Source organism: Pyrgilauda ruficollis, unplaced genomic scaffold, assembly GCF_017590135.1.
Source record: "Pyrgilauda ruficollis isolate IOZ18807 unplaced genomic scaffold, ASM1759013v1 scaffold268, whole genome shotgun sequence".
Lineage (NCBI taxonomy): Eukaryota > Metazoa > Chordata > Aves > Passeriformes > Passeridae > Pyrgilauda > Pyrgilauda ruficollis.
This window is the reverse complement of record NW_024524022.1, coordinates 207,770-220,054: the sequence shown is the minus strand read 5'-3', so window position 1 is coordinate 220,054 and position 12,285 is coordinate 207,770. Positions and strand designations below refer to the sequence as shown.

The window sequence follows — 12,285 nt, the reverse complement described above, 5'->3', positions numbered from 1 at the left end:
TCTGCCAGATATCAACAATTTTCTTTTTTTTCTTTTTCTTTTTTTTTTTTAATGTTTTATTAAGCAAGGTAAGTAAAGGGAGTTTTGAGCAATGCTTTTACTCAAATGCAGTGTGGTGCTGCACAATAATTTGTATTTTAGTGTTTAATTGCTTTGCCTTTGCACTCTTGAAATGGTCTTTGTGTTGTGTTCACTGCAGTTTTTATAAGTAAAAACCCCTAAAATGTGGAGTGGATATTAAACTCGCTGGAGGTACAATTACCACTTAGCTTAACTGAGAATTTTAATTGGAGAAAATAATGATTAATGGCAGAACCTGCTGCAGGAGGGGCTTTTGGGAAGGAAAAGCAGGGGTGAGAGGCTCTGCCATCAGCCTGGTTGCCAGGCAGTGTAGTTAGCTGATTGCCCAAAGCAACAATCACTAGCCACACAGCCAGGAAAACAGGTCTGGAATGCTGGCAGCAGGAATTTGGGAGCAGGAACCAGAGCCCCAGCAATGCTGAGGACACCAGGGAGCAGCAGCAATATTCAGGCAATGAAATAAAACAAGAGCTGTGTTCCTTCCCACTGATCCACCTCATTTCCACTAAAAAACATGAGGATAAAATGGATTTTTTTGGGTTTTTTTTTCTCCTGCAAATTTGCAGGTTTTGACTCCCATTCTGACTGGGCTGGTCTCAGCCTCACCAAGGCCTCTGTTCTCACATTTCCCTCCATTTATTCTTGTTGAATAAATGGAATTAAGGCCTGTGGTGGCAGCTGTCCCCATCCTTGGAGAAGCTGGGCTGCAGTGGAAATGGCCTGAGAGAAGATGGAAACTCCTGCTGGAGCCCCAATTACTGACCTGGTTAATTAGTGTGTGTCACCATCAAGAGAACACAAATAAAGCAAACTCAGACTTTCAGCCTCTGCAATTATCTTTTTTTATCCCTAATTTTAGTAGAGCAGTCCCCATTTTTAGTGAAAAGCTGGGTTTGGGAACTGGAAGTGGACTGGAGTGGAAATGGCCTGAGAAAAAGATGCCATTTTTAGTGAAAAGCTGGGTTTGGGAACTGAAGGTGGACTAGAGTAGAAATGGCCTCAAAAAAAGATGGAAACTCCTACTGGAGTCCCAATTACTGTTCTGGTTAATTAGTGTGCCCCACCATCAGCAGAACTCCCACAAATAAAGCAATCTCAGGCAAACCATTAAGCACAGAAATTGCATTTTCAGCCTGACTCTGCAATTATCTTTTTTTTTATCCCTAATTTTAGTAGAGCAGTCCCCATTTTTAGTGGAGAGCTGGGTTTGGGAGCCAGGCCAGGCAGAGAATCTGCAGGAGGTGCTGAGCTCTGCAAGCCTTTCCTGCGAGTCAGCAATCCCCCCTTCCCCATCAATAATCCCACGAGGAATCCCATCCATCACCATCCATTAGTCTGCTCTGAACGCTGCCTGCAGCCAGCAGCAGCTCACTGAGGCTCCCATTCTTTTTAATTTTTTAAATTTTTTTTAAATTCCTTGGAAGGTTGGTCTTGATGGGTTTGGAGGGGTTTTCCAAGCAGGGATGAAAGCCAGGATTTGCAGCTTTGGGCAGCCAGAAAATTCATTTGAAGCAGTAAATGGCTTCACACAAATATAGGACACTAAAAGCTTCCCATAAGTCTAAGAAAATTCAAATTAATGCAGTGGATAGAATAAGAATAATGTTCAGGTTATTGTCAGTCACGGATATTGCTTAGTGTTCAAATCCAGATTTCAGATTTGATTCAGACATGGACAAATTCAAAGAGCAAACCTTGGAAATTGTATAAATCTGGGAAAAGAATGTGGAAATTCCATAAGCAAAGAGGAGCCTGCAGGCTGGGGAACTCTGAAATTCCAGGCCAGGTACAGGGGGTAAATGAATTTAGGTGAGCTAAAAAAAGTTATTAAGGACAATTTTCTATATCAAAACCACAAGAAATAAGGCAGTGAGTCTGAATTCCTCAGTTTAATATGAAAGGAATTTTTACACCCTGGCCATTGTTTTGGGGTTTTTTGGGTTTTTTGGTTTGTTTGTTTTTTTTTTTCCATTATTGTCTCCAAGATTTTTACCCACTGAAACACAAAAACTCAGTTTATAACCAAATTACCAAACTGGCTGCTCTGCTCCCTAAAAAGCTCTCAGGAACTGGATTTGAGCAATAAAGCAAGAATTCCATTTGGGGATTTTTATTATTATCAGCAGTGAAATACAGATTTACTGATTTAAAATGGTTTGGCTTGGCCTGGCCGGATGTTTATCAGGAGAATCAAATCCAGGAGTAAGAGGTCTGGATTCTATTAAGGCTTTTCTTTCCTCCTGCTGTAATTCCCAGGACACAAAGCAGAGACAAATGAGTTGAAGGTTAAGAACCAAATATCTGAATTAACACAATTTAATTCCTCAGTTGCACAGAGTAGCGCTGAGATATTAAAGCTGATAAGTGCAGAGATTGGAGAAATAACCTGGAAAACAAGATTTCAAAAGGTACTTTCAGGAATGACGTCTTCATTTTGGACATAAAAGCCTCTTTTTTTCCTTCCTCCTTATTGAAGCTTTTCAGTTGGTTCCTATTAAGCACTTCCTCTTCTCAAAGTTTATTAAAATGCTGAACTAAGTCTGTCTGCTTGGCCCAAATTCTGTTTTTTATTTCCCTTGGTCTAAATACTCAGATTCTATTTAGGGGAAAAAGATGTCCTGGATATTATTATTATTATTATTATTATTATTATTATTATTATTATTATTATTTTCTTAATAATTATCATTACTATTACTACAATAACTACTTTTTTATCCTGTACTTATACATATTTTTATAAGATTTAGAAATTAAAAGGCTGCTGCTGTTTTTTTAGACTTTTCTCCTTTTTTTCTGTATATTTCCCATTTTTTTCTCAGTAGTGGCCAAGAGAAGGAAATGGCAGCTTCACCATTTTTCAGAAGGAAGCTTCACCATTTTTTAATTTTGCTTTAATTCTGGCTGGAGTTCAGAAAGGCAGGGAACAGAGTGGTTGTGGAAGTATTTTTATTTTTCTGGAAAAGCCAGGAAACAAAGCCAGCAGCTTTCTAACCCTTCCCTCTGGAATTCCTGACTCCTGCCAGCCTGGAGCGAGCTGTTTTCATGGCATTTTAAAGGATTCTCCTCCCCTTAAAAATACAAATTTCAGAATCAGCTTCTCCCTTTAACCTCCCAAGAGCAGCTCCAGTTTTAAATCTTCTATAAAACCATCAATCTCCTATTTTAAAGAGTCAATCCTGCTTTTTCTCTGCCTGAGCAGATTCACTTTGCTGCTTTTCCACCACCTGGGAAAATCTCTCGGAGCGTGAGCCACAAACAGGGATGCAGAGCAGCTTCCCAGGACGGGCTCAGCCTTTATCCCTGCGGGAATCACAATTCCCGTGCTGAGCTTCCCCTCCCGGGGCTTCCCTCAGGCACCGTGCGCTAAAAACGCCGAGATTTTGGAGGCAATCCCGGGATTTTGCACTTAAAGTGATCCTTGCGGTGATCCCTTCTGACCCAGAATAGCCAGGATATTTAGAATAGTCAGATTCTAGAATGTAGATTGCAGAATATTCAGATTCTAGCGTATAGAGTCTCAGAATAGTCAGATTCTAGAATATAAAATATTGATTCTCAGAATAGATTCTAGAATATAGATTCTCAGAGGAGTTAGATTTTAGAATATAGAATATAGGGTCTCAGAATAGTTAGATTATAGAATATAGACTATAGATTCTCGGAATACATTGTAGAATATAGATTCTCAGAGGAGTCAGATTCTAGAATATAGATTCTCAGAACAGTTAGATTCTAGAATATAGAATATGGATTCTCAGAATAGATTCTAGAATATAGATTCTCAGAATAGTCAGATTGTAGAATATAGATTCTCAGAATGGGTTTAGAAAACCGGGATTGGGATGGATAAAACAGGTCAGCGTTTGGCTGGAGCGGCAGGAAACCATAAAGCTCATCCCGCTTCTCCCCAGCTGGGAAAGCAAAGGAAAAACCTTTAAAAAAAAAAAACCAAAAACCAAACCCAAACCAATCCGAAACGCCCAGCGCGGGGCTGGATCCGCCCGTGGGCGGCTCCTGGTGGGCAGGGGGTGGCAGGGGGATATAAAGCGGGAGCGGGGGATGCGGGCAGGGGGATGCGGGGCGCGGAGCCGGGGAGCGGCCGGGGGAGGAGAGCGCCCAGCCCCGGGGCAGCGCCGGCTCCGCGGGGCCGCGGCTGAGGAGGAGGAGGAAGAAGGAGGCGGGAAGAGGCAGGGGAGGAAGGAAAGGAGGGAGGAAGGAAGGAGGAGCTGTCGCTGTCCCGTCCCCGGCGGAGCGATGCTGGCGGCAGCAGCGCTGTGCGCGGCCGCGCTGGGCTGCGCGGCGGGGGCGCGGCTGCTCAGCGGTAAGAGGGGCTCGGCATGGCCGGGGATCGCTGCGAGAGTGCCTGGGAATCCTCTTTACCCCGAAAAGATCCCTCCGGCCCCGCCAGTGTCGCCCCTGTGGCTGCGCGGGTCGGGATGCGCGGGCGGCTGTCGCGACACGGGCAGGGATGCTCTGGCTTGGCGGCGGTGCGGGGGGAGGTTGGGTTCGGTCGTTCTGGAGGTTTTCTCCAACTTTCCCAGCTGATTTTCCCCGCCGCCCTGCCCTGGGGAGCTGGCTGGAGCCAGCGGCACATCCCGAGCGAGGATCAGGGGCAGCACAAGGAATCCTTTCAGCCTTGCTCAGAGCTGCGCGTTCCGGCTCCTAAACCGGGCAGCGAACCCGGCCAGGAATCAGCTCCAGCTAATTTCCGTAGCTGAAAGTAGTGGCAAGCTGGCTGATAAGGCAGAAACTTTCTTCCTTTTTTTTTTTACCCTTTTTTTCCCTTTTTTTTTTCTTTTTTTTTTTTTTTTTTTTTTTTTTTTTTTTTTTTTTAATGCGGAGAAAATGTGTTTGTGGATCAGGGAAGAGCCTGAGTGCAGTTTTTGTGACGCTGTTTCTAGAGAGCTGCAGGTTTTTAACGACACTCTGGTGTCTGTGTTTTCCTTTTGCCTCTCCCAGCAGCAGTGGACATTTCCCTCAGAAGAGGTAAGGGGTTTTGCCTTTTTCTCCGGGTGTCAAATTCCCAAGAGAAGCACAGGCTGTGCTAGAAATGTGTTTTTAATAGTGCTGTCATAGTAAAAATCCTGCTCCTATTGTAACCCCTGTGCAAAATGTTAGCAAACTCCATTTCTGGCTTTTTAACTGCTGAAAAATTCCAGTGTGAAAGGTGTTGGAACTCCCACTCCTACAGATCAACATGAAAGGATAAAGCAAAGCCAGCAATGATCCCATGGCAGGGTTTACAATGACCTGTCCTTGTATTATCTCATTTGTTCCAAGCACACCACAAGTGTTGCTGAATGTTTTCCTTCTGTAAAAAAAACATGTAGGTTAGCAGATTGTGCCTGCAAAGAAATATTTACTGAGCAAAACAAAACTGTTTGTTTCCACAGTCTAAATATTGGGACTGCTCTGCTGAAAAAAAACACCCAAGTGCATCATTTTGGATGATGTGTCTTTTCACTTTGATCTTCCCTCGGAACCAAAATAAGCTCTGCTGCTTGTGCCTGAGACAGCCTGAAAACAGACATTGTTTACTCCCTGGGCAGGCAGAAACACTGAGCAGAGCTGGAAACTGGGCTGTGGGAGCTCATCCTGTGATCCCCAGCACAGACACTGGAAATGAAAGAGTTTGAGGTTGGGTGTAAATAAGAAATTCTGCCCTGTGAGGGTGGTGAGGCCCTGCTTGGTCAAAGTTGGGGATGTCCCATCCCTGGGAGTGCCCAGGGCCAGGCTGGACTGGGCTTGGAGCAGCCTGGGATGCTGGAAGGTGTCCCCATGAGATGGTTTTAAGGTCCTTTCCAACCCCAAATATTCTGGGATTCTATGGCACTGCAATACCCATTAAACCATTGCATAGAATATATATTATATCTATATTATACCTATATTGCATAGAGATATAATATATATTATATATACAGTATTCTATTGCATATAGGTATATATTGCATGAAAGATAAATTCTTGCTATCTCTGCTTGTATAAGGAAATCTCTAATTTTGACCATTTAACTCCTTAAAAATAATCATCATTTTAAAAAGCCTCTTGGAACCCTTGCAAGGGAACTTTGCCTTTCAAGAGGTTGCATGCATCAGTTTGCTCTGGCACAGTGTTTCTTTGGGAGCTGGGAACTCCCAGGATCTGCAAATCCCAGAAAAATCGTGAGGCAGCTGAGAACAGCAGGACATGAAAGGACCGACCTAAATTTTGAGATTCAGTAACAAAAATTTGGAGATGCCATTTGCCAAGGCTTTCACCTGTGTTGTCTTTTCCATACAAACAGCACAAAACTCACCCAAACTGATGTTTCACCCTCAATTTTGGTCCCGTTTAACGCCGTTCCTGTAACGGTTTTCTCTCCCTCCCTGCAGGGCAGACGGTTTGCAGGCGTGGCACGCAGAAACCCTGCTACAAAATCGTTTATTTCCACGATGCCTCCCGCAGGAGCAGCTATGAGGAAGCTCACCTGGCCTGCAGGGCTGACGGGGGACATTTGGTCAGCATCGAGAGCCCGGCAGAGCAGAGGCTGATTGAATCCTTGATCAGGAGCCTGCTGGCTTCGGATGGAGACTTCTGGATAGGGCTGAGGAGGAGGAAGGAGGAGGAGGACAACAGCACCGAGTGTCACAGCTTCTACTCCTGGTCAGATGGGAGCTCGTCCAGGTTTCGGTGGGTACCTGGGAGTGGCACTGTGGGACTGGCAGGTTCCTCAGGAGTTTGGATTTTGTCCAAAGGATCCAGGCAGTGATGTCCCAGCTGTCACTTGGGCTCCCTCTGTGTTGTATTTTCTGAGACCCCCGTCGTTGGAAGGAATGATGGGTCTGACTCCATGGTCTTAGAAGGTTAATTTATTATTTTGTGATCTGTATTATATTAAAGAATGCTATACTAAAGAATACAGAAAGGATACGAACAGAAGGCTAAAAGATAATAATGAATTCTTTTATGATCTTAAATTATATTATATATTATATAGTATTATATTAAAGAATACTGGACTAAAGAATACAGAAAGTATACAAACAGAAGGCTAAGGCTAAAAGATAATAATGAAAAGCTCGTGGCTCTCTTCTCAGAGTCCAGCACAGCTTAGCCCCTGTTGGTCATTAAGTCAAAACAATTCACATGAAACCAATGAAACAATCACCTGTGGGTGAACAATGTCCAACCACATTCCAAGGCAGCAAAACACAGGAGAAGCAAATCAGATAATTCTTGTTTTCATTTTTCTCGGAGGTTCCTCAGCTTCCCAGAGGAAAAATCCTGGGTGAAGGGATTTTTCAGGAAATATGACAGTGACACTTCTGCACCCATCCCATCACCCTCCTGCTGGTGCTCCGTGGGAGTGGCTGCTTTAGGCTGAATTGATCATTTTTGGGGGCTAAAAGGAGGGGAAACAACAAGTGGTGCAGCCTTAAAAATCTCTCATTAGGCAGCTACAAATGACCTGAAGATTCCTGCACTGCAGATCTCATAAAGTTTATGCCTGCTGTCCTGAAAAATGAAAAATTTTATTCCCTTACTGAAGATTCCTGCACTGCAGATCCCCTGAAGTTTATGCCTGATGTCCTGAGTAATGAAAAATGTGATTCCTTTACTGAGGGAATAACATTTTTTCCTGTGAGACAGCAAAATATTGGAGCTGCAGGATTTATTGCAGCCATGGAAAACTGAAGTCTTCACAGCACTTTTTAGATTTCTGCCTCCTTGTCTTAAGGAACCACAGGCTTGGCTATAATTAAATTATAAAAGCAGCAACATTGACACCAATTTGCATCCTTATATCAGACATGTAAAAAACACTTTGGAATTGTGACCTTTTTGGTCTAGGAGCCCATAAGGCATTTCAGTCACTCAGAAAGGAACAAATAAAAGCAGGTTTTAGCATTATTTGATATTTTAAAGTCTTTCCCGTGGTTCAGACATTGGAGGTGGAACCAGAATCTGCTGCTAAGAAACAGGCACAGCTTTCCTGCCTTCCATTGGTGAGACACTCTTCTTTCTGCTGAATTATAAAGCCAAGGAAAACACCAGGGGAGGAAGGAAGTGAGGGAGGAATAAAGCATTGGAATGGTTGGAAAAACACCACTTAAAATGGGTGTCCTCCCATGCTGATTACCCCGGGATATCTGGAATTATTTATGTCCTGTGGATCAGCTCACAGCAAATTCTTGGCAGGCAGAACATTCAGAATCAGTGGGGATTGAAAATTGGCAAAATCGGGGCACTTTTAGAGGTGTTTTCTGAGTTGCATAAAACATCTCCTCACCAACAGTGATTTTTACAGAGCTGCCTCCTTCCTGTGCTCTGCTTGGAAAAGCAGCACAGGTGGCTGATGGTGAGGTTTATTCTTAGAAAACAAAACAAAGCAAAAAAAAAATTTATCTGCAAGGCTGTGGTGGTGCATTTCTGACAGAGGAAGCCAGGTTTTGCTGCAGATTTTTCATTTTTTTTTCATTAAATAGGTGCCAAAATTTTGCAGGCGCTGAGACCGAGAGAGCGAAAATGATGATTTTGCACAGGTTTGAAATTGTGTGGAGAAACAACTCTGCAAGGCTCAGTGAACTCAGGAGAACTTGGACTTTCTCTACACAATTGCAGCTGATTTTGAGCTACTTTAATGTTCAAGAAAGGACCTTGTCTACAAGAAAATAGTGAATTCTAAACCCACGTTCTTAAGATGTACCCAGGGACCGGAACTGAATCCTCGATTCTGGTTTATTCCACGGTCTCTGTGTTCATTGCCACTACGTTTAAGAAATAAATTTGTTCAAAAATAATTATAAAATCTGTTAGTTGTGCTAGCTGAGATCTTTTGGTAATGCTGACGGGGGCAGGAAGGAGGGAAGGGGAATTGTGAGAAGCTCAGCCCTTCGCTCGCTGATATTTGTCGCTTGCGGAGTTTGAAAAATCTGAATTAAAACAACAAAAAACTGCATTTCATCCCTCCCATTTTCCCCGCTGGAAGCACAGGGTGTGCCATAACCCCTGGAACTCTGCTTTTTTTCCCCCTCCAAGCTGCTGGAAGGTGGTTTTTTGTGTGTTTCCCCAGGAACTGGTACGCGGACGAGCCGTCGTGCGGGGGCGAGGTGTGCGTGGTGCTGTACCACCAACCCTCTGCCCCGCCCGGCCTGGGGGGGCCCTACATGTTCCAGTGGAACGATGACAGGTGCACCATGAAGAACAACTTCATCTGCAAATATTCCCTGGGTGAGGAGGCTCCGTGGGATTCCAGCCCCGGCAGGAGGAAGGAGGAGTGCGGTGATGGGGAAATCCAGAGGGGTTTGAGAGCTGGCCTGCAGGCAAAGCTGAATTAATAGAAGAAATTGCAATTGATTATTAAATAACAGCTGGTTATCCTGCAGGGAAAATCCTGCAGGGAAAATCCTGCTGCTGGTGATGCAGAGTTGGGTGATGCTGCAGGGATTGAAGTGCAAGAGTCCCGGTGCACCTCACACATCTTTGCAGCTCCCAGCCTCTTCAAACTCCTCTCAGCCTCGCTTTTTTATTATTAAAAAGAAAAAAAAAATCTGCAGAATTAATGAAGCTGCTTCTTTCCAGCTGTGGCAACAGAGCCCTGGAAGGCAAAATTCCCAGAGGAACGCTGGAGGAAAGGTGCCAATAGAACAGCTGGGGGAGCCAAAGGTGAGTTGTGCTCTCAAAAATTCATTTCAAGTGTTTGGCTCAAAACGTGGAAGACTGAACATAGAAAACAGCCTCTGGGAAAAAAAAACTTCCCTCAGTATTTCCCAGGACAGAATAAGGAGGTTGATCTGGTTGTGAAAATGTTCAAAATGCAAAGCAAAGTATTTTGGGTGTGAAAAAGCCATTTTTATAATTTATTTCTTGTGAATGATATTATTATATTTATTATTAATATTATGTAATTAATATTATATTATTGTGGGAAAATGTTCAAAATCCAAAGCAAAGTATTTTGGGTGTGAAAAAGCCACTTTTATTATTTATTTATTTATTGTGAATGATATTATTATATTTATTGTGACTATTATATAACTAATATTATAATGTTGTTTTTATTATTATATTTTTTTGTGAATGTAATAATGAATATTATTATTGTGCATTTTATTGTTATATTTATTGTGAATGCTTTGTTTCTACATCTGTGATTAACCATGAAAAACTTGCAATTTCTTCTCATGACCCCAGAACCTGTTCAGGGCCTTGCCTTCATCCTCATTTCCAGCATTCCTGTGCTGCTTCTCCTGATGGCCATCACAGGCATCTCCTGCTTTTGGCTGTTCATGAGGAGGTGAGTGGCACTTTTGTGTTCTGAATTAGCCGTGACACCTCGTCCTGCTCACAGCTCATTTCCCCATCCTGTAAAAAGCTCTGCACAGGAGTGTTTGCAGCCAAAGAAATGCTGGAAAAGTGGTGTCGGTGCTCCAGGCTGAGTCAATTGGGGAGGAAAATTCTCAGTAAATCACTTTATATTCTTTTCTTGCATTCACAGACATAGCAGGCAGGAAAAAAATGTCACCAAGATTACGATTTTGATATCTTAACCCTTCTACTTTTCTTATTCAAGCTTTGAATTATCAGAAGTTCCCCTTCAAAAGAGAAAAATGCAGCAATGGAAACAAAAGGAGAACAATTTGGGGCAGAGAATGTTTAGCAATGTCCTCTCCCTGCTTTCCCTGCGTGCCCAGCAGCCGGAGGGGAATGCTGGCTGGGATTTTGGGAGTGTCAGAGGGGTTTTGCTGCCCTGAGCTCAGCAGGTCCTGCCCTGGGGTTTTCCAGGAGAGCAGCCTGGAATAAGAAATGCCCTGAGCCCAGCTTGGCTCCAAGCTCAGCATAACTTTCTAACATAACACACACAATATTAATTTTAATCCTTGCGAAAAGCCAATCATAAAACACACATTTTTCACGTCCCCAAACCGCTGCCAGAGCTCTGCTGCTGCTTTGCCTTTCCCTCTGTGCTGTTTCATGGCTTCTCCCTCTCTCCCTGCCCTCCAGGAGACAGCAGCTGCTGGATGTGACCCCGAAGGGTGACGAGCCCTGGCTGCCCCAGCCCAGCCCCGAGCTGGACATCTACAGGGTGATCAACAGACAATCCGAAGCTGACCTGGCTGGGGCCAGGCCTGGCACCAAGAATTCCTCCTTCCGTGCCCACGAGGGGCTGCAGAGCCCCTGCAGGGACGCCGAGGACACCTCCAGCAGTGGCTTGGTGACGCTGGCCAGCACGGAGAGCGGCTTTGTCACCAACGACATCTACGAGCTCTGCGGGGACCGTGTGGGCAGGAGCGAGGAGTCCAGCTGGGTGGACAATGAGATTTATGGATACTGAGGAAATGGACCCAAAAAAACCACTGGAGTTTGGATTTCGGGTGTCAACACGAGTTGACTTGCCCTCTCTATGCACTTGTTTAATAATGGTGTGTGTGTGGTGTCCGGCCTGGTTTTGCATTGTGCCCTTGTTCTTCTATTTTCTGCAAGAATAGGGGTTTTTAAAGATCCAAACTGAAAAGATTTTGCTTTGCACCAAGCCCCCTTTGCCCCAGGAATGGCTTGTTAATACCCTCCATTCCTTTTTGTACCAAAGATATGCCTTGAAAGTGAAGGACAATCCAAAATCCTTATTTATTTATAAACTCCTCCTCCTCAAAGGTGCTAAAAGTTCCTGTGATGTTTGATCCTGCTTTCCTGGAGATGCTGAACATGGCAGGTGGGGAAGGAATCCCTTGGTTTGCTTTGCTTGTGTGTGAGACTTCCCCTGTGCCTATTAAATTTCTTTATCCCAACCCATGAGTTTGCCCATTTTTACTCCTCCCTCATTCTGGTGGAAGGGACAGAGACCAAGAAGTGGAGGGGGAATGAATGACCAAGCAGGCAGGAGCACAAATATTTCACACCTTTTGTTCTGCAGGTGATTTTCTGGCTCCAGGAGAGCAGCACTGCTGCAGAACAGAACTATGAAGCGCCTAAAATGTGTTTTGGTTGCCTAAAAGTTTGCTGTTCTCCATTGTCAATAAATAAATAGGAAAATGAAAAAAAAATAAAAATCATAAGCTAGGAGAAAACAAAGGTTTGGCAAAAAGGAGTTTTAAATGTGGCTGAAACAACAACAGAACTGAGTGCAGGCATAGCCATGAGTCTCTTCTGCCGAAATAGGCAGGAAGAAGTTTTTAGGTCTCTCTGAGCTGTTGCTGGCTGCTGCAAACACTGAAATAT

General features: G+C 43.9%; 1 protein-coding gene across 1 annotated transcript; it reads left to right on the top strand.

Moving 5' to 3' along the window:
• The first annotated feature begins 4,338 nt into the window (after positions 1-4,338).
• LAYN (layilin) lies at positions 4,339-11,836 on the top strand. The gene is made up of 7 exons (XM_041471408.1): positions 4,339-4,405; positions 5,047-5,070; positions 6,459-6,756; positions 9,140-9,348; positions 9,649-9,732; positions 10,261-10,363; positions 11,071-11,836. The coding sequence occupies exons 1-7, from the start codon at positions 4,339-4,341 to the stop codon at positions 11,399-11,401; spliced, it is 1,116 nt and encodes a 371-aa protein (XP_041327342.1). The 3' UTR covers positions 11,402-11,836.
• The last annotated feature ends 449 nt before the right edge of the window (positions 11,837-12,285 follow it).

What these genes read in the sequence shown, in the direction of transcription:
- LAYN (XM_041471408.1), top strand. Translation starts at nt 4,339, where the DNA reads ATGCTGGCGGCAGCAGCGCTGTGCGCGGCCGCGCTGGGCTGCGCGGCG. An exon ending in GGACATTTCCCTCAGAAGAG is followed by an intron (nt 5,071 to 6,458) that starts GTAAGGGGTTTT and finishes CCCTCCCTGCAG; the next exon opens with GGCAGACGGTTTGCAGGCGT. An exon ending in CAGGAGGAAGGAGGAGTGCG is followed by an intron (nt 9,349 to 9,648) that starts GTGATGGGGAAA and finishes GCTTCTTTCCAG; the next exon opens with CTGTGGCAACAGAGCCCTGG.